Source organism: Micrasema longulum, unplaced genomic scaffold, assembly GCF_059751315.1.
Source record: "Micrasema longulum isolate JH-2025_06_02 unplaced genomic scaffold, ASM5975131v1 h1tg000141l, whole genome shotgun sequence".
In the NCBI taxonomy this organism is placed as follows: Eukaryota; Metazoa; Arthropoda; class Insecta; order Trichoptera; family Brachycentridae; genus Micrasema; species Micrasema longulum.
In genome coordinates, this window is record NW_028277347.1 from 340,960 (window position 1) to 363,462 (window position 22,503).

General features: G+C 32.5%; 2 protein-coding genes across 4 annotated transcripts; both read left to right on the forward strand.

Annotated features, from left to right (window-relative positions):
* Positions 1 to 688: 688 nt before the first annotated feature.
* On the forward strand, positions 689 to 8,228 carry LOC148284197 (apolipoprotein D-like). The gene is made up of 4 exons (XM_088242493.1): positions 689 to 880; positions 4,782 to 4,995; positions 5,794 to 5,886; positions 7,936 to 8,228. The coding sequence occupies exons 1-4, from the start codon at positions 689 to 691 to the stop codon at positions 8,103 to 8,105; spliced, it is 669 nt and encodes a 222-aa protein (XP_088098619.1). The 3' UTR covers positions 8,106 to 8,228.
* Positions 8,229 to 13,481: 5,253 nt separating this feature from the next.
* Positions 13,482 to 20,565, forward strand: LOC148284198 (lopap-like). 3 transcript variants are annotated; one of them, XM_088242486.1, is made up of 4 exons: positions 13,482 to 13,660; positions 15,885 to 16,101; positions 17,807 to 17,902; positions 19,968 to 20,565. In XM_088242486.1, the coding sequence occupies exons 1-4, from the start codon at positions 13,547 to 13,549 to the stop codon at positions 20,111 to 20,113; spliced, it is 573 nt and encodes a 190-aa protein (XP_088098612.1). In that variant the 5' UTR covers positions 13,482 to 13,546; the 3' UTR covers positions 20,114 to 20,565. The 3 variants fall into 3 exon arrangements, with proteins under 3 accessions (XP_088098612.1, XP_088098613.1, XP_088098614.1); XM_088242487.1 differs by lacking the exon at positions 13,482 to 13,660 and adding an exon at positions 14,614 to 14,872; XM_088242488.1 differs by lacking the exon at positions 13,482 to 13,660 and adding an exon at positions 14,614 to 14,872 and having other exon boundaries at positions 15,892 to 16,101.
* Positions 20,566 to 22,503: the final 1,938 nt, after the last annotated feature.

Consider the following 22,503-nt stretch of genomic DNA (forward strand, 5'->3'; position numbering starts at 1 on the left):
CCATTATGTATGGAATATAACATCGTTCAAATGTCCGCCGCAGCTTCTCTAAGTGGCGCGCATCCGAAATGTCAAATTTTCCATGACTCTAGCGCATAAATCAGGCTGAATTTGACCGATGGCATAGGTTATGTTGGCTTTGAGGGCCGCTGTGGTTTGTAGTTTATTTGCATAGACTTGCAACTTAAGAAAACCCCACAAGAAAAAGTCTAACGGGGTCAAATCGCATGATCTCGGTGGCCAGTTCACATCACCTCCACGTGATATGAGATATGACCATGCCTTCAAATCGCTCGTGCAGAATGTCCAATGTGGTATGAGCTGTATGGCGCGTAGCACTGTTCTGTTGAAACCACATGTCATTGGTGTCCATGTCGTCCAATTCAGGTCAAAAGAAGTTGGTAATCATCAACCTTTAGAGTTTGCCGTTGACAGTGATGGCCAAGCCAACGTCGTTCTCAAAGAAATATTGACCGATGACGCTGCCAGCCCAAAATCCACACCAGTGGCTTTTTCGGAATGCATTGGACGTTCTTGGATCTCATGTGGATTGGTATCGTCCCAAATTCGACAATTTTGTTTGTCGACATCCAGAGATGGGCCTCATCGCTGAAAATGATTTTTAGATAAAAATTTGGGTCAGTTTCCAACTACTCCAGAGCCCATTTGCGAACACACGTCGTTGTTTATGGTCGGTAACCTTCAGCTACTTAGTCAGTTGAATTTTGTACGGGTGCAGGCCCAAGTCGCAAAATTCGCCAAGTTGTGGTCTGCGAAAGACCGAGTTCTTGTGAGCGACGTGAAATTGACTGCCTTGGATTCTCCTACACACTCTCACGGACAGCGGCGATGTTTTTGGCAGATCTTGCATTTCGTTGACGTACGGGTTTTGATTGATTGATTATTGAACCAGTAGACTTAAATTTATTCACCATACTGCGAATAGTCTTCTCGGTAAGACGCCTATGGCGGCCGTAAAATGGTCGAAGGGCGCGGAACGTTGCCCGAACAGAACACCATTTTGATAAAACAATTTTATCATTTGCACGTGTTGTTGAACGCTATATCCGTCCATGGTGATTTGGCAATAAATAAATGACAGCCAATTTGGCAGACGTCGTTTCAACAATATGGCTGCTATCAACTGTCAAAGTTTGGATGTCCCTATTGGAAGACTCTTGAAGTTGTATTTATATTTATGTTGTCTGTCTCTAAATAAAATACTTAACGGGTCTTCTTACCTCCAAACCTTGTAAGAAATAGTAGAATAGTTGAAAATGTTGTAAACAATTAGCCAGTCCTGAAGATGCCTACTTAGGCGAAAGCGCTCGTTGGTCAAATTAAATAAAGTAAAACTTAACCAAGGAGTTTTCATTTCAAATTTAATCGAAATCATTATTATTGAAATAATTATACAGGGTGTTCTTTAAACCCTGTCACATCCAAAACCACGATGATCAGTATGGGCAAGAATACATATTAGCATATTTAAAAAATATTTAGAGCAAAGAAATTTAAAAAAAAAAATATATTTACAAAAACAAATGGTTGCTTACTTCTGCAGGGGAGAAGTGATGAGAGCGCGGCGCAGTATCAGACTCCCCCCATCCCCCTCCTCGTTTTACCCCTGCAGAAGTAAACAACCATTTCCTTTTTTTTATCTTTTAAAAAAAAAATATTCGTTCTAAAAACTATTTTAATGTGCCAATATGTCTTCTTGCTCATACTGATCATCGTGGTTTCAGATGTGACAGGGTTTAATGAACACCCTGTATAAGTACCTACATTTAATGAATTTATATTTTGAATGCGCGTTTAGGTTAATTATGACTAAAATGATGCTTAAAATCCATAATAATTACAGCTTGCCCACCACATACCGCACACAACATTTGAGGACTCAAGTCTCCTTGGCGGTGCCTTGACTAGATACAAGGAAATATTTTTCGTTGCCAAACGAGAAAAGCTGCCCGAGGGAGCTCTCTGTAATCTGGTAACCTTGGCATCTTAATATATTAAGATGCCAAAGTTACCAGATTACATATTTTTAATTTTGTTAATCTTCGTTTTTAATTTTTGTATAAAATAGTAAGATTTAATATGGCCATGTATTTATAATTTTCTCAAACTGAACGGTTTGGGTTGGTAGGAAGAAATTGTTTTAAGGCGATATGCCCGCCCTTATTTATTTATTTTTATTTGGAAAAAAACACAGTTTTTACATACTTTGAATACAGAAAATAAGAATATAAATAAACGAAAATTGTGAAAACAGTCCAAATAAATTTTCCACAGTGGTATAAGCTATTGATTAAGTACACTATCGGTATCAAAATAAAAGCAATTTAACAAAATAAATGTTAGGAGTTGCAAATAAAATAAAAATACATTTAATTATATACAGTAATAAAAATTAAGTAAAAAGAAACGAAATAAATTTAAATTTAAAAAATAAGAGAAGAAAAAAGTTGAATAAAAATAATGTAAAAGGTACAAAATATAATAATGAACATACGAGTACATACATAATGACTGACATCGTAAAATATGTATATATATTGTAAATGGCGGCCTCCGTGGTGTAGTGGTCAAGACGCTTGACTCACTCACGAAAGGTTCCGGGTTCGATTCATGGTGAGAACACAAAAATTAAAGTGATTTTTCTCAAGCCTGGGTTGTTTTGTGATGTAATTCACCACTGTAATTGAGCCTCCTGGCCTGTTGTGGTGCAAAAAAAAACCAATAAATAAAGTGTTAAATAAATATATAATAACAATAATAAAATAAATTACCTAAGCTCAAAATCGAACCCGAATATCGTGCAACGTTGGCAAATATAAAGTTAATTTACGGTAGCGGTGCAACCACGAAGCAGTCATTAGGGGTTTCTCTTGCCGGCACGGCAACGGCACGGCGCCGGCACCGGCACCGGCACCGGCACCGGCACCGGCACGGGCTCGGCGCCGTGCCGGGGCTTTGTTTTTCCACTGACTGGTACCGGTGCCGGTCTACGCTCGGTTTTCATGGGCAGTACTGATACGGACTTTAGTTCTACAACACCTAAAATTGGTCTCGTCAAGTCGTCGTATTTGTTTGTTATATCTCATATCTCTTACATTTAAGGCGAAAATATAATCAACGCAGAGAAGTCGGGCTCCGTGGTGTAGTGGTCAAGACTTGACTCACGGCTTGACTCATGCACTGAAGGTTCCGGGTCCGATTCCCGGTGAGAACACAAAAAATTCAATGTGATTTTTCTCAAGCCTGGGTTGTGATGTAATTCACCACTGTAATTGGGCCTCCTGGCCTGTTGTGGTGAAAAACGCTCATTGGCTAGAAATAAAAGTAAATTGCTCAGTGAATTATTGTTGATAATGACGAGAACAAAATACGCTATTGTAAGTCTATATCAATTAAATTAAAATTAGTATCGTACAGAAGAGATTATAACGTTTTGTGTGCATAACTTTAATCAGTATTTTTCATCTAAACCAAATTTAAAATAAATTTGTGATTGATGAATTTATTTTGTTTTACATATTAGTGCAAACATAGTACATTTCCCTTTTAGAATTCAACCAGGTCAGAACCTATCGTTAAATTTACCGGGTGTGAAATTAATAGCTCATTAATAATGTCTACATTAATATTTTTAATGTCAATATTAAGTTTGGTTGCATCCCAAATTACCGAAGAAGGAATTTGTGACAAGGGCTTAGAAGCAAAACAAGATTTTTCGGTTGCAAACGTAAGACAAGTGAGGGTATTAGCAAACTTAGAAATCTCCATTGAAGGAGTTACTGAGATATTTGCGAAAAACTTGCTAAAGAATGCTAAGTTTGCGGAGTTAAGTATAATTGGAATCGGTTTTAGTAAGATTTAGAGATGTTTTTGAATTACCCTGTTATTTAGGTAGTAGGTTTTTATATATACATTATTTAAGCATCAATAACTAACTTTTTTATTTTTGGCAGAGATTTCTAAGTTTGCTTCAAATACCTTTAAGTCCTAATATCTAGATACCTACATGTTTTATTTATTACCTAAGTACTGACTAATGGTGTTTTATGAAATTTAATATTTTACCGCCCCGTAGTATATTTGTTTCTGTATCAAGGCGGATAAATAATATAGTTATGTGTGTGAAATAGGGTCAGAACCCTGGACGAGTGTTTTTGACTCGATAGCTGCGCTTAGGTAAAAATCTTGAATAAGAAAATTGAGTGGAGGTAAGCCGATTCCTGATAAGGTAAATGGGCGCGCATTAGGGTTGGTCTAGCGGCGATTGTTGCATCTTCTGCATTACCTTTCATTTTTAAAAACCACAAACCATAAGCTTTTTCAGGATCAAAAAATTTTCAATAGGCAGTACAGTTAAGAAATCCACTTCCATCTCAAAATGCCAATAAATTCATCATTATCATATTAAGCTCGACAGCCCTGGGTGGGCCTTGGCTGTATCCAGGAGTCTCTTTTCCTCTTGTCGGTTTGCTGCCCCTTTTCTCTAGTTCCCCATTTACAACGTTACAAGGTGCTCCATAAATGTTATGTAGCTTCCTAATGTAGCGACAGCGAGAAAGGCTTTTTTAGACAACTTTGAGAATCCATCTCTCGAACGCTGCGATGGTTCCCTCAATATTCTTTGTCGTAAACCAGGTTTTGGAGGCATACGTCAGGATTGGTTTGATTAGTGTTTTGTACAGTACTATCTTAGTGTTTCTAAGTATTAGTTTTGACCGTAGATGTTTTTGTTTCCAATAAAAAGCATGTCGTTTTTTTAGTTTTTAGGACTATGGTACGAGATTTACAGATATGACCAACTTGCGCAGGTCGGTGGAGAGTGTGTAACTGCTAACTATAGCCTGGAAGATGGAGTTGTGAAGATAGTCAACCGTATAGTATTTCTCGGGAGTATTATTCAGGTACATGGAACGGCTGTTGTAGCTCCAGATGCCGAAGGACATGGAAAGCTGATTGTGAATTTCCCATCTATAGGTATGTTTCATTGAGGTATTTTGTCATTTGTGGGATCTTGAAACATCCAAATATAGACCTTAAATAAAAACTTGAATGCATTACCAGTCAATAGACTAAGTATACATTAAAATGTTTTTTTAAAAAAAGCTTAGTTTTAATCCTCCTCATCATATTATGACAAAAGTCCCGTGAGAGGCCATTATCTAATTATTCATTATATGATTTCAATAAACTGCAGAAAACTCCGGTTTCTCCTCTAGTAATCTTAGTCCTCATTGCCTCTTTTTGACTAGCCATATGATGTTCATTTTACATACATCTCATTTGATTTTTTCCGTAATATGCTTCATCGAAGTTATTGTTATTGATTCGAGTTCTCTACCGTTCATTTCAAAATAGTAGGGTATGGGGGAGATTTTTCAATCCCATTTGCACGTCTTTTTTTTTTGTTGATGTTAACATTTAAAGCAAGGGCTGATCTTCTCTATGTTTGCCTAATACTTCACAATTTGTAATGTGGTATATCCACGTAATTTCTAGTACGTAGGACCACATAGGTGATTTTTTTACATTTGAAACTGACGTCAACTATATAATCTGTGACTGACGTAAAATTGTCTTATGAGAAAATATGAAATAATTGTATGAATTACCGAAATTTTTACAATTTGAATTCATTATAAATGTTTTAGTGACGGTCCAATTCGAAGCCTTGTGGAACTCCACACGATGAAATATTTTTTTAAATTGTTAGACCGGTTAACTAACAAATTTCCTGTACCAGCGTGTAAATGTAACTAACCCATTTAATTCCAGGTGCATCGTCGCCATATTGGATTTTGACCACCGACTATATTTCATATGCCGTGGTTTATGTGTGTGAAAACCTAAGCAAGAATAGAAGAAGCGGTAAGTTTGTATTTTGGACGAGTATTCTCCCACTGCACGATGCGAATCCTTTATAGTCTACCAAATCTTAAGCTTTTGTTGTCCAATAAAATCCGGTAAATATTTGAACATCAACCACCTATTATACTCGTATGCACGAGTACATAGTTATTTCTTGTTTTTTTATCTCTACCTATTCAAAAATACGTTTTGTCTATCTACTATCAAATTAATTATTTCAAATGAGCAATAATTTTATCTAAATTTATCGCTACAGAGAGGGAAAACATTATTTAGAAGGGAACATGGACGACGAGGCATAATTTTATCAACTATTTCAATGGTCGGATCAATATGACTTAAATATTATTTGACATTATTTACAGAGTGCGCGGTCTGACTTTGCTTCATACAAACGTATTTCATATTTTCTCCCTAGATTATTGAACTAGAGCGATGATTTTTTACACACTATAGATATCTACCACGTCCCTTCCGTTTTTGTTGGAAAATTGTCTTTTAAATGAGCTAGGACCATTATAAAAATCTTAAAAGTGCCTAGTTTTATCTGCCGTCTTCGAATGTACGGTTTACAAACATGACAACTATTTAAAAAAAAAGCGAAACGTGCTGACTGTTGACACAGAAAATTTGATACTCTTTCTTCAAAAAAATTTAAATCGGTTCAATTTTGGGGAGCGAAAAATGGGAATACGACACATCGATTGTTATTTTAGTTAGTCATAATCAGTCCGAAGCGCAATTGTCTTTTTCGCACAGTTTTCGGGGAGGCATGCGAGAGAGTGAGAGATAAATTAAAACAAATATCAAGACACATAAATTAAAGTAGTAGTATTTTGTTTTTGGCTACTGAAGAGGAAAAAAATAAACTTACTATTCTGCAGAATAGGGCGAGAATAATTTTGAGAAGGAATAAGATACACCGGGATTAAATTGATGACGAAACAAACAAAATTATGACAGTTCGTCAACTGATATATTTTAATGTAATGTTTTTTGTTCACAAAATGATTAATGGTTATTCTTCAAAAGAGTTGACTAAAAAGGTTTTTTCTAATCAACGTGAACACGGATATGAAACTAGAAATAAAAATGAAGTAAGTCTGCCATTTCGTAAGAAGACAAAGACACAGAACTCGTTGATGCACCGAGCTGTACAGTTCTATTATAAGAATATACCATTAGAAATAAGAGAACAAAAAAAATTTAAATGTAAATAAAAAAAAAACATGTGTGTAGCAGATAAGTTAGCTATTAAAAAGTAATCGTATTCGGGTTGGCTTTAAATAATTTTTTTTAGGGTTTTCTAAAATAATGATTTAATGATTTTTTGAACGAAAATCATTGAATTGAAGGGGTTTTCTTTGTTTACAACGAGTTAGTACTTCAATGTAATTTAGCATCGACTTTACCCTTGTGTATCTGTTTCTCGGGAATTATTCTTGGAGCTTTTTTCTAATATGGTGAATTTGTTTAAAATGTTTTGATCTCTGCAATATTTTTTGTGATAGCTTTTAAGTGTACATATATTAACATTTTACAACAGACATGAAGAACATTTAAGAGAAGGTAATATGTGATGTAATTCACCACTGTAATTAGGTCTCCTGGCCTGTTGTGGTGCAAAAAAAAATTGTTTAAGTTGTCTATGTGTTGATGATCTAGTAATTATATTATTTGTATGTGATGTATTGTAGGGGTTATGTCTTTCATTTGAGTAAGAGTAGTTTTTGAATCTATAAGTGAGTATTGTTTTAGCGTATAATTGTTTTGGTGTCATAAGTTGTGATTTATGGAATATTTCTTCAGTAGATGTCTGTATCGGGACTCTGAGTATTATTTTAATTATGGATTTTTGTGCAACAAATACGTTTGTACTATTTTAAGACTAAATAAATAAATAAAAAAACCTATTAATTGAACTGCCCTCGCCGTATATCCTCTTAATAATGCAACGGTTTCTCATCATACATCCTCCATTCTGTACAAATTCCGTTTTGCACCCTTAATTGGAAATATGCCTTTATTTGTTTTCTTTTTTCTTTTCAGTCTCAAGTTGGATATTTAGTAGGACTCCATATTTGACCAAGGAAGCCACCTTGGCTATAAACAATACCATTGATGCCACAGAAGGGTTGGATTGGAGTATTTTCAGACAAACATTGCATACAAAGAACGTGTGCACCGTAATAACACCGCTGAGTGTCATGGAATTTTAAAACTAAAAATATAACGGTGTTTTTAGTAAATTAATATTTTCATCTAGGTTTGGCAGATGAATAAAAATACAGTTAATATAAATATGGATTCTTTTAAATATCTCATGAAGTCTTCCAGAAAAATTATATATTTTATTTCAATTCCCATGGTTTAATGAAACAACGCAATAGATCGGTGATGCTTATCATTTGTCAAAAACGAATAATAAGTACCGTCAAACGTGACAATTTTGCCCAGTTTTACCAAACTTTTATTATATCTTAGAATTTTTGTATGGGACTACTCCTATCCATTTTGTTGAATAATGATACTTATTTTTCTGAGCATTTTTACAAGCACACAACGTTTACTTTTCTTCTATTTATGCCATTTTCGAAGACAAAATATACTGGGCAAAATTATCTGCACTTGTCGACAATTTTGCCCACATCAACTGTTATTTTAGGTTTTATCATCCTGATCACACGGCTTATCATTACTTTTTGGGCGAAAAATACTGTTTATATTTTAAAAATAGCATATAAACGTTAATATTAGGGATGCATATGAAACTTTACCGAGGATTTGTTTGAAAATTTGCGCTTTATGCAAATCGTATAAATAAGTAAAGTATCTAATGTTAATTTAATTTTATTATGAAAAACAACAAGTTAATATAAAATTAAGCACGTACAGGATGTTCTTTAAACCCTGTCACATCTGAAACCACGATGATAAGTTTGGGCAAGAAGACATGTGAGCATATTCAAAAAATATTTAGAACAAAAAATATTTTTTTTAAAATGATTAAAAAAACCAATGGTAGCTTGAGAAGTAAGTTTTTTGAATAAAGTAAAATTTTATTCGTTCTAAAAAAATATTTCAATGTGTCAATATTATGTCTTCTTGCTCATACTGATTATCGTGGTTTCGGATGTGACAGGGTTAAATGAATACCCTGTATATCAAGTAAATGTTTTTCACAAATGAAAATGATGGATCGGCCACATTATACGCCACGACGCCACGAGGGTCTCCTGCATGATATCTTAGAGGGAATGGCTGAGGGGACAAATTACATAGGGCGCCCCCGACGAGAATATTTGGAGCAAGTGCAATGATTTAAACTGCACCTCATATATCGAGCTGAAGAGGGCTGCAGAGAATAGAGACCGATGGAGGATGAGAGGCTGGACTTTGCTGCAAACCAATCCCCAGGATTGAGACTGCGAAGAAGAACTACTATATTTCGTGTCTAGGTGAATGAAGACAGTTCCGTGTGTGAAAAAGAACCAGAATCCTGGACGAGTGTTTTCGACTCAATGGCTTCTCTCCGCCTGGTAGTCTAGTGGTTAGTACGTTAATCTACCATGCTCGAGGTTCCGGGCTGGATGTCATTTTGGAAAGAAAAATAAAAAATAAAAATATTAGAAAATTTAAAGAACAGCAAAAAAATATATTAAACTTAGTCCATCCTTACTTCCATACTCTATTGATTATTGTAATAAAAAGTAATAATAAAAAGCATATATTAAAAATTAGTTTAAAAACTATACAACGTACATTTAAAAAAAAAATCAAAACCTAACTCCCCCTCTAAACACGTTATTTGCAAAAAAAAAACAATTTTGGAAAGAATTAGAAGATTTATTGATAAGGATTCATGCTAAATTATTTAGAACGTAATTATTGAACCACACATTAACTACTGTAGCAGAAAATTATTTTTATCAAGCCAATCAAGAGAATTTAAACAAACTACCACACTACAAAATAAAGCTTTACGTATTGTGCGCATTAATGGAATAAAATTGCTTGTAATCATAAAATACGTTTTTTACTAATATTTTGAGTTACAGGTGACGTACAATCATAAAATATTTTTTATTTAATAGGATGTATGTCCTCTTTTTGCTTTTAAAACAGACTTAACACGTTTTGGCAAGATTCAAAAAAAAGTATAATAAGGATCTTGCTCCAATAGAATAAAAATTTGGATTTTTTGTATTTATAAATGATTCTTTGTGTATAATACCTAGCATCTAAAATGTACCATTTATATTGCGTGCACATGTATCATCATAAGGCCATAACGATGGATAGTAAAATAATTGACGAAGTTTTTTTTATCATAATATTATGTAGGTAATGTTGATAATCTTGCGGAAGTTTTTAAATGAAGATAAATTCAAAAACATATTATACAACGCTGATTAAATTAAAATGATGATAAACTATAATATTCTTTGTGTCATTCTGGATTATTATCAAAATTATTAGAAAACAATAGTGAATTATGATTACCTACTTAATTATTTTTTTTGTGTTTGTATTTTTTTTAGTTTTTTTTTAAATTAATTAATTTCATAAAAGTTAAATGTTTTTAAAAAATTCTATAGATCTACTTTTATTCATCTAGTAAATGGTATCACTGTAACTCTTCAAAAAACGACACTAACTCTTGTGCTTGGAGAGTGACTTACACTGTTGTAGCTGTTTATTTATAAGAGTTCATATAATTTTAAATATACGAGTTGGTACATGAGAAAAAAACATTGGATATATTAAGAAAAAAACATAAAACAATAATACATTCATACTGATTAAAATTTAATGTAGTTTTTTCGTGTTCAAAAAAAATCTTTAGATTTACTTTAAATTTATTTATTGGTATATTATTTTGAAAAGTTTTTAGTTAATTGGGGAGATTATTATAATTATTTACACGTTTGAAGACAAAGCTATTTTGACCATGACTTGTGTGGAATTTAGGAATTTAAATATTATATTGGTATCTGAGTGTTTTTTTTTCTTCTTTATAAATTTGAATAATAGAATTTATTTTATAAAGAGTGTCTACTGTATGAACCTTAAATATTTTATATACACTTTCCGTATTGAATGTTGAGGGTTTCTTTAAAATTACTTCAATGATGAATTATTCCGTTAATCATAAAAGTACACCTTTATAATTTCAGAATTTAAACAGTCCATGCGCTCAGTAGCTGCAAGACCTGTTATAATCTAACACCTGTTATAATCTAACACCTGTTATAATCTAACACATGTTAAAATCGAACTCCTATTTTTAAATTTAAAAAAAATATATATATAATTCAAACACTAAACCTCATTGTCAAATTAAAACAAAAGATAAATTGGGCTAGATTACTCACCTATCATGCGCTCTGTAGCTGCAAGACGTGCTGTAATCTAGCCCTATCCATTATAATTTTTAATATCAATTTGTTTATATATATTTTTTGTATTTTTGTAAAAAATGTTCACAATTTTTCCTATTTACCTACTGTCATGACATTTTTTTAAAATACGTATTTTTATACCCAACTTAATGTCACATTTTATCCATATTTTTCCCTCTTTTTACATCGCAAAGTTTGAATTTTGATTTGAACACCTCAGTGTTTATTGGTTTCAATAAGTCTTGAAAAAAAAAATTCGTAAGTAATTTTAAAAATTATTACTATGTTTGTACTTACCTGTATTATTTTTGTAAATGCCCTTTGGGCGTATTGTAAAATCAAATAAATAATTGAAATAGATCATAATTGGAAACGAGGAACAAGAATCCCAATCGTCCATGCGCTCTGTAGCTGCAAGACGTGCTGGGATATTTATTTATTGTACAGCGCCCTTGAGATGATTTTCATTAAAATGGTGCCATATAAATTATCGAACTATAATAATGATGTTGCCCGTAAAAACCGTTTACGTTAGTGTGTTTGGCAAATAGATGGTTCTTTGGTTTGAGAAGACATCTCGCATCTCGAGTGTTGTCGAGAAAAATGAAAGCCATCATCTACAAAATACTATTTCGCCCTGCATGGGCATGGCTCTGAATGCCGGGTTTTGAGATTGAGTAAACAAGATGAGACATATCTCCTCATATTTGCGATAAAAATACTAAGGAAAGATATTTGGATCGGTGCAGAAAAACGGAGTTTGGAGAATACGGTTCAACGAAGAAGTCTACAATATCATCAAGAGCCCATAATGAAATTTATTTATTTATTATACGGCACAAGTGCCTTTTACAATATAAAATATAACAATATAATGAGTTCAGTTATACAAAAATAAAAAACAAAATACATGAGTATATACTAGTAAAAATAAAAATAAAAAGAAAAGTACGCTTTTCGCGATGCAACGTCAGCTCGGACAAGTTATCAAACGTCGTGCATAGGAAGAACGTTCACACTTTATCTTGGCATTTTGTGTCGCCCGTCCACCAGCTCCTCGCCAACTGTTCGCTATTGTAAATTCTATCTGTACAAAATTGTAAGGATGTAACTCGTGTGTTTATCTATTCAATAAATAACTTCAATTGTAATCCATCTTTCTCATTTAACATGAAATCAATTCACGCGCACCCATCCATACAATACCTACATATATGTATATCAGTATATCAGCATACAAAGGATATAAAAAGGGCGGTATACTATGAACATAAAATGAGTTAAAAGCGGATCATAAGCGTAAGTAGCTTTTGCAAATTGTTAATCGTTAATATAGAACATCATAAACAATTTATAAAGAGATGATTTTAATTCACACTCGAGACTTGAGTTAAAATGTCGAGATGAGAGGTACATTCATTCGTTAGTCTGTGTATACGCGGTATAGGTGAGTGACAAAGATAGTTGTTTTATTGAAATAGGAAAGCTGCGATGGGAAGTACACATAATTAGCGAAGAGAGTGTCCAATAAGATAGTAAACGTAGCGCCGGTAGACCGAAGCTCCGATGGCTGGATGGAGTGCAGCAGGATGTGGAGTGTGGATGCTATTGGCATCAGGGACCAGATGAGTACATGCCAGGATAGAGGGGAATGGCGACAAATGTTAGAGGAGCCAAGGCCCACAGCGGGCTGTAGAGCCAATGATGATAATGTTAGTGCATTTAACTGACCTTTCAACTGTTTCAAAATTTAATTTAATTGATCATTAAAGATTACGAATTGATGCGGAAATCCGTAGTAGAAAAAACTTTAAATTAATTTGACTAATTCGATGGAAAACGAAACAGATCAATTTCTCCATATTCGTTTCCGAGCTGGTTTAGTCTGACAATTGGAGAATTATCATGGTAAAAATTGAACTAACTTAATATTAAAACCGAATAATAAATTACTGTGTGTTATCTAAAGATTTAAAGTCTTTGTCGTCTGAATTAGAGCACATGTTATGATTCATTCATAACACCTCATCCAGTCAAAACTAACTCTTGCATAATTACCTATATAATAACTGATTACTTTACAAATATTTCAGACTAATCTTAAATCTCCAGATAAAACCTTATCTGTACATAGGTTATATTAGTGATTTAGATAGATTAAAAAATCACCTATAAATAGCTCGAATAACGGTAGATTTGGCATATTCAGCTCTAGGTCTATTCAAAATTTTCAATACTCTTCAGAACCATACTCCAAAATGAAGATCCTGGTGTTTCTCTTTGCTCTGGTGGCTGTATCATCAGCTCAGATTACCAGCACTGGGCAGTGCGATACTGATGTTCAAGTCGTGAAGAATTTTGACGTAGCTGCTGTAAGTACATACTTTACAATTTATAAACAAACGTAAATAAACAAATCACTTTTGTTTTCAAAAACTTTTTAAAAGAACTGTTTGCGTTTCATTGCCAATTAACCAAATTTACTGTTATTCCGACATCCCAATTAAAATATTTTTGAGTTAGTATAATTATATAACCATAACATTATCATTCATATTGTTTTTTTTATTAAAATACGTCTTTGGTAAATTGATTAAGAAATTATGTTCCGTAGAGAAAATGAAAAATAATGAACGCAAGCTTCTATGAAGGTCCGCACATGTTTCTTAACGTAGGTACGTCATCTTACGATGATTTCCATTTGTTAGACCAATAAATTTTGTTTTTAGATGTTTTAACATATTTTACTGAGTCATTGTTATAACACCGTTCTTTCCGGTAACGCAGACATGGTTTTTTTTAAAAGGATTAACCCGCCTCTGTTTAGAGGCTTCTCAGCAGGAGGGAAAGAGGGAATATGAAAAGAGGTTATAAAACATACATTACAACACCCCGACCAATTGAGAAAAAAAAATCTTAAATTTTAACTAACTGCGCCACGGCGCCTGTCATAATTTATACTAAACTAGCGGACCTGACAGACGTTATCCTGCCCAAACGTTGGCTTGCCTGCTATGAGCTGGTTCACTAAACGTATTTTGGATATTCGAATTTTTGTTAAACTATATATATATTTGACATTGAGTTCGACATTTCAATCTTTTCGTTTTGTCATTGGGTGATATGTTGTTGCCCAAAGCAAAATAAAAAAAATACAATATCACCAGCCATATACATAATTTTTCTCTACGTGTGATGAATTATTAATATTCAAATATTGAATCTAAGTAAGTACATACGTACTTGTTTATGGTTGAATTCCAAAACGTAAAATAAATATTCTTTAAATATGGAAATATTTTTAGAAAAGTCAAACTCCGCTCTTCTCACCAACAGCTTGATTCCAAATTTTTTTGTATTTTGTTTATGTTTTTAAAAAAAAATAGGAGTTGCTTATTTATGACCTCGCTTATTATGTACAAGGCTTATTTTATTTCTAACTGCATTAAATATTTTGTGAGGATTTGGCGAGATACTCGGCTGTGACCATGATAAGGAAATTCTCCGCATTTGTTTGATGAGTAGGAAACCTCAATATTGACAGACATCAACAGACCTTCTGTTCCACGTCGACAGTGTTCGAGGTTCTGAGTGCTGTTTTTATTTATTCCGACAATAATTGCCTTTACTATTTTTACCATGCTTGATATTACCGCACGTGATAAATCTTCATGACTTATTACGGTTACATCTCCCAGGTTCTCATTTAGACTTCTACATCGCTCTTCCAGCTGCATTCGCTCTAAGCTGGAAAAGGGACAACAAATGAAGGATATCTTGGGGTGTCTCGTCATCACTTGGACAGATGAAACCTCCGTAGCCGGCGAGGATTTGAGTCAGCTCGTAGCCAACATGCATTTACCGCGTGAAACTATAAACTATAATCTTCTCTTATATGCATTAAATTTACTTTAAATTAGTGACAGAAGAATAATATCTGATCCAGATTCCAGATTTGGTTAAATGTATATATTTCAATGTGCCTAATAGGCCAATGAGGCATCAAATTTACTTAAGATATATTAATATATCAAAGTGAAATTCGCACATTAATTCTCTGTTACCGAGAATTCACTCTCTCGGGAACAAATTCACTGATGGCAAAAAATAGATATATTTGCTAAAACTTTATCAAATTTCAAAAGATAATTATTTTAAATTTTTTTGAACAAGTAGTATTTTAGTTGCTGGTATTTTCATTTGTTTTTAATATATTTTATTTACTTTTTTTTTATTAAAAAGAAATATTTGCGTTCTTATGATTTACTCAAATGTTTAATTTTGAGGGCCATTTTCAACGATTTGTAAATAACGCACTATTAGAAAATGGGAATCAAGTTGGGGTAGAGTGGGATTCGAACCACGGACCTTTGGTCCATGAGTCCGAGACACTAGCCACAGGACCACAACCCGATTAAAATGTATTTTTTTCGTTTTTAATTGTATTTTTAAATTTGCAAATTGTTTATAACCTCTGTTTTAATAAATAAATCAATAAACATGCTGAGTTTTCAATTTATTCCGATTTTAAAGAGGCCTTAAGTTCTTTCTCAAAAGACATAAAAATAAAATTCTTTTATTATCAATTTTTTTTAGTATGCAGGTCCATGGAATGAGATGTATCGTTATAATCATGCAAACCAAATCAACGGAGATTGTGTCACAGCCGTCTATACCCTCAACCCCTCCGGCAACGTGACAGTTGACAACAGAATGGTTGTCAATGGGGTTGCCAACACCATCAGAGGAGTTGCCATACTTGCCAACCAAACAACTGACGAAGCCAAACTTCTCGTGAACTTTCCTACAACATGTAAATATTATCCCATGTACCGTAAAACGGGGTTAAATTGCACCATCAAGGGTAACATTGCATAAAAAAAAAAAAGTTTTTAGAGACACCTGTTGTCATTGCTACTAACAATAACTCATTGTTTCTCCAAATATTCAATGGATGTCACTTTTCACTCTTACCTAAGGTTATTTTCCATTCAATATGGTACTTTAGTACTGAGCGATTAGCGGTTTGGGTTGGTTGTGCAGTTTTTATGAATAATTTCTATAGGTAATTCTTATCACATCTTCAACAGTGTGTATCATTCTAAAGTGAGTAAAGTGGTTTCGTATGTTGAATTTTGTCATGTATTTGATAATACCAGTATTTCTTACTAAATTTACCAAAAAATATTAATATTAATATTTCCATGTCCATGTGGAATCTATTAAGATAGTGAAGGAAAAAAAAAGTGATGCAATGTCACCCCGCCCTAGGGCTTACTTTGCATCATTTTTCAAAAAATTATAGCTTGTATATGAAACTACAAAATATACTTATAACCACAAAAAAGTAAAGGAAATATATTATATAACCATGACATTTATTGTCAAAAACACTACTCATCTCCTCGATGAAAAAAATCATTATAGCTGAAAAGTTATTAAAAAGTGATGCAATTTAACCCCGTTTTACGGTACTTATTTTATTATTACTGCCAACAACCATAAAATGATGGGAAGCATTAGGACCTTTTCACACATGTCACGCCAATCCATCCGGCGCGGCGCGGTAATTTTACCGGGTTCACCCTACAAAAGCTGACACGTTGTGTATGCGTTTGTAGGATGAACGCGGTAAAGTTACCGGGCCGGTGGATTTGCGTGGCATGTGTGAAAAGGGCTAATATCACATTTTTTTAACAATTTTAAATTAATAAGGGTCTCTGAAATACTGACGAGCAAAAAATGTTTTTTTTACAATTATTACCATAAAAAAATACTTTTAAATTTATAACTTTTAATTCCCGAGAAAACTTTCATTGCATTGGCCACGCCCCTAATACGTCACGATTCATGTAAATTTTGAACTTTGATTGCGACCGTTTAAATTTAAATAGAACGTCCTCACGAATCTTGACGTCACAATTATTTAGGCCAAACATTTCGCGTTTTTGTAGGGACATATTTTATTAAAATTTCTTTTTTAAAGTTATGCACGAAAAAAATTCTCCACAACATCCATATTGATTTTGAAAACACAATTCATTTTTCTAAATCCATTTCATATATTTTTATCGGTATTCGTAGTATATGATATTTGACTATTATCTTAGATAGGGTCAATATAAAACATACTGTTTAACTATTTAATATACAGGACCAACCTGTCAATGGTTAGCTAGCTGGAAGAGCCATCTCTACATTGGATTATTTTAAAAATTTAGTTGAATTCCTAAAAAAGAAAATCGAGTGGAGCGAAGACTGTCTCATGTGTAGTGGAGTGTAGATCCGGGGTTTGATTCCTGGCTAGGTCGATGATATAAGTTACTAGTTCTGATTGGGACGCTTAAGATAATTTTTATTAAAGCTTTTTGTGCAATTATTATTTGTTTGATCAATGTGTCATTTTCACATCCCCACCCAATTATTCCATATTTTGATTTGGTTATACACTATCCCTGGACTGACGTCCGAGGTGTAAGACTAATGACTTTATTCTTGTTTTATTTTAAATTTTACAGCCACCATGTTTTCTGATTATTGGGTTCTATCTACGGATTATAAAACCTACTCCCTTGTTTACGCCTGTAAAAATCTACCAAATAACAACAAAGAAGGTGAGTTTATTTTGCATTTTTGTATCGAATAATATGGCTTACTACTGCTTAGAGTTTGAATATATACACGGTTTTTCAGGACCAGACTGCGAAACTTCAGAGGAACATTCCTCATAGTTAGCTTTAAAAAAAATCCTAATAAAATTTTTCCAAAAAGTATTTTTTTTAAAAAAAACTTTTTTTTATGATCTCAAAATGGGAGTAAATCTATATTGTTTTAGACTAGCATCCCTTCCGCAAACCCCTACTCCTTCCCGATAAAAACGTATTTGACCAACCAGACGCGGACAAGGGAAGCGGCTGGGTAGGAGAGGGTTAGAGGTTTGTGGAGGGACTGCTTGTCCGAGAAATGAAAGATTTAATACATTTTGAGATCACATTTTTTTGATATATTTTTTTTTTAAATTACTTTTTGGAAAAACTTTTTTAGGATTTTTTTAAAGCTTACGATGAGAAATGTTAATCCAAAGTTTGTAATATAAATTTGAAATTAAAAGAAAAACCGTGTTTTATAAATTTCTTCAATAATTGTTCCATTTGTCGATTTTTGTGAAGAAAATATAGGTCAGTTGTTTTGAATCAATTAAAACTGGGTAAAAACCCAGGATACGTCAAAAAATATACAAAGCATGCCTATTTGAGTTTCTACATCTCTTTAATTTTTAGAACATGTAAAATACTTTTTGTATTATTTTTTATCAACCAAAAAAACACTCAATTTGTCGCTTATTATTTGAAGTGATGCATAGGGAACTGCGTTGGTATCCCAATTGCAGCGTATCTTGACCATGATAACACGAAGACAAAATGATAAGTCTTTCGCTTTAATCAGTCCAGGGACTGGGAAAAACTGCAGTGAAAAGTCACCCATCAAATAAAAATCTCTCGTCGATTCTGCCGGTAATCGAACCCGGGACCTAAGGCGAACGCACTCACTATATATAATCACCATCAAGAATGAAAAAATATTAGAAAACAGGAAATTAAAGTAATAAAAAAAACAGTAAAGACAATAATATTTATTTATTATAGAAATAAAAGACGAGTGATTCTTTGATCCACAAGTGTGGAATATACAGTGACCGGTTTCATCGCTTTTGCGACATCTTCGAGACTGGTATCTTTATTAAGGAGTGAATCTAATTAATTTATTTTTGCGCCACAACAGGCCAGGAGGCCCAATTACACTGGAGGATTACATCACAGAACACACAGGCTTAAGAAAAATCAAAATTTAAATTTTGTGTTCTCACCGGGAATCGAACCTGGAACCTTCCGTGCGTGAGTCAAGCGTCTTGACTACTACACCACGGAGGCCGCTTCATACTTATAACTTATTGCCAGAGGGGCTGTCGCTGGTGCGCTGCCAGCGCCCTTTTATATTTGTTATTATAACATCTCCATATTCTGTATTTCCTGATAACGATCTGGATATTTGACAATCCGAATGGCTGGAGTTCAGATAAACGGAGGTCTACTGTAATATCGAAATGTAAAAACTAATTTTCTTCATCTTCAGTGAAATTGGTCGAAGAGAGTCTGAAGGGTTGATGGTGGCTGTTAAATGGCAACACATGTTCTTTGTTAATAATGTGTTTTTAGTTTTTTTTCTGATTATTTGAAGATCCTGATTACTTTTTACCGTTTTTTTTTTTAATAATGTTTTTTTACTACATGTACGAATACTCGTATATATACATATACAATTTTTAGAATTACATCTTTTGCATTTTTATTTAATGTTTTTTTTCTTTTTACTATGTATATTTTGCTGTGTTTTATTTTAAATATGTTTTTTTTACCGTGTCTTTTTTCCTATATTTTTTATTTTTACTTATTTTATATTTTTTGGCTCGCTTAGAACGGAGTAAATAACCTTAGTTAGATAGTCGAAGAAACTTTGTACAAATGCACAATTTATGTTTACAATATGACAATAAATAATAAAGGTTATATATTTAGTGAAAACGAAAATACATGTATTGCATATACGTTCAATATCATATGTTTTGCATTGTTTTTTTACAGTAACAGTTTGTTTCCTTAATTAATTATTTATTTTCAGTTTCTACGTGGATTTTGAGTAGAATCTTGACTCTGTCTCCTCAGGCGATCATAAAAATGGACCCCATCGTGCAATCAGTATCGGGATTATCCTGGGATGATTATAGGCTCACCAGTAATACTGAGGCTTCTTGTAAACTGAAGTAAAGTTAATTTATTAATTTATTTTGTACCAAAACACTATAAATTATAAATAAAATCATAATACGTATTAATTAAGACACTAAATACGTATTTCTTTTCCCTTGGTGTACACTGCAAGCTGTCTCACCCTTGCAAACAAAAATGAAATACATAAAAAGCTTGAAATAACACTGCTTAACAAAAATGCCCTTAAAAACAATTAAAATGGTAGACTTAGAAATAAAATAGAAACAAGATTTTTTTTTATAGAAAGTAATGTGTTGTTATTAAAGTTCCATATCTATATCATATGTAAATAAAATTAACTAATATATTTTGTTATAATTAATTTTTATAGAAAGATTTCTAAAAAACATGATAATTCATATATATAAATAAAATTAATTAATATATTTTGTTATCTAATATGTTTAGACAAATTTAATAATCTGTGGGGTGGTTAATAAAGCTGTGATACAAACGAAGAAATGTGTTGTTATTAAAGTTCCATATCTATATCAGGGCCCCGATTACAATGGGAAGTTATCATTTACCTTCAATTTTATATACTAAGTAAAATTAAGTTTTCTGAATGAAAAGCAGAATAAACATACAAATTTTTCTTCTAAACATGTTCAATTACCGGTTACCGACGAATATACTTTGAATTATCATACAAATTTACACATTTTCGTACATAAATATCGATATTAGTTTATACCGATGAAGATAGCCGTTCACTATCGCGGCCCTGGTATGGATAGGTAGAGATTTATTTGGAGCAATATATAATATAGAAATATACACCCTTCAACAGGATATGTTACCCAGTTTGTAAATTAATCAGTAAAATCAGTCACAAACAGGTCATAAAAGCCTGGCATGCATTTTTCATATTTCACAATCCCTTATCAAAGAAATTCTTAAAAACATAGTATGTCAATCTTTTTGATCTCCCGATAACCCAGTGCACGCCTACAATAAATTGGACTTAAGTAAAATCTAGTTTTTCAGGAATTCTCAGAACCTTTTGGGTTCGTTAATATTTTAAGAGATTTTCGGGAACGTTCGATCAACTTTATAAGGGATAATAATTTTATATTCAGCATATTACTATTGCTTATTATAAAATTACTAAAGGATATTCTGCGATTTGAGCAGTTGCCTTTTCTATGTAATTTTCTGTATGAATTCACAATGATAAATTACGTATTGACTTTTAATTCTTACGTAAAAACCGCCTGCGCCTGCCTACGCTTAATTTAAGCGTTGTAAAAAATAGAGATAGTAATTTTATATACAAATAAAACTATTTTGACTTCTCATTAATGCTAATCAAACTGTATTTACTTTCCTTAAATGGTACCTATTCCAATATTTATTTACACTTTAACGTTTTTTATACTGGCCGTTTTCTAGAAATATTAAGGTTTGTACCTACATTAAAAAACATGTTAATATTTTAAATACCTAAATGATTTCCTCGAATTTTGCGAGTGTGTTTCAGAAGAATTTCGTATAAGCGAGAAATGTACAAAAAAAATTACGCAGAGCGTTTACCCAAGGTCTCAGGTTCGAGTCCCAATAAGGTAGACATGGAATATATCTTTAAATAATATTTTTTTATTTACCGATTTTTTTAAATAAAAATATTTAACAGCTTTTGAACTATAAGCGCATAGAGCCTTCTTCTTGTTATTACATATATTAGTATAAGTTATCAGCAAAATAATAAAAATTAGTATGCAAGAAACGTTTTGTAATTAACCCTGAAGAAGGTAATGTGTTGCCAAAACTAGTCAGTTATTAAATTGAAAAATAAAAAACAAGATAATTTAATTTTTATCTATTCGATTCATCCGGATTGCCAATTTCCAAAACGTTATCAAAATATTAAAACAATAAAGGAGACGTTTTCAATTTTAATTTAATTGAGCAATTAACTTTGCTGGACATGTTTACATAAGTTTTTAATGTGATAGCAATTCGCTGTAATATTTCAAAAGTAAACTTTACAGGGTAAAATTTTTTTTTTTGCATTTATAAATTCTACTATTTTTCAAATATTTTCACTTTTTTTTTTAAGCTTTCATAGTTTATAAAAAAACAAACATGTACTTCAGGAACGACATTGGGGCTTAGGGGTTGTAAAATAAAGGTACAGAGTACAAATGGCATATTATGTTACTGTTTTATATATTTTTATTTTTAAAAATGTAAAAAAACACATAAAATAATTTAAAATGAAAGATTTTTTATTAATTATACATATTTATAGGTATAAAAATAAAAAAACATTTCATTATTGTGATGGTTTTTCAAATTACAAAACAATCGTCATAAAACACAAACGTCATAACAGGCGTGTGCTATCAACACAAAAATCATAGTGTTTTGTTAAGATTATATCTTTG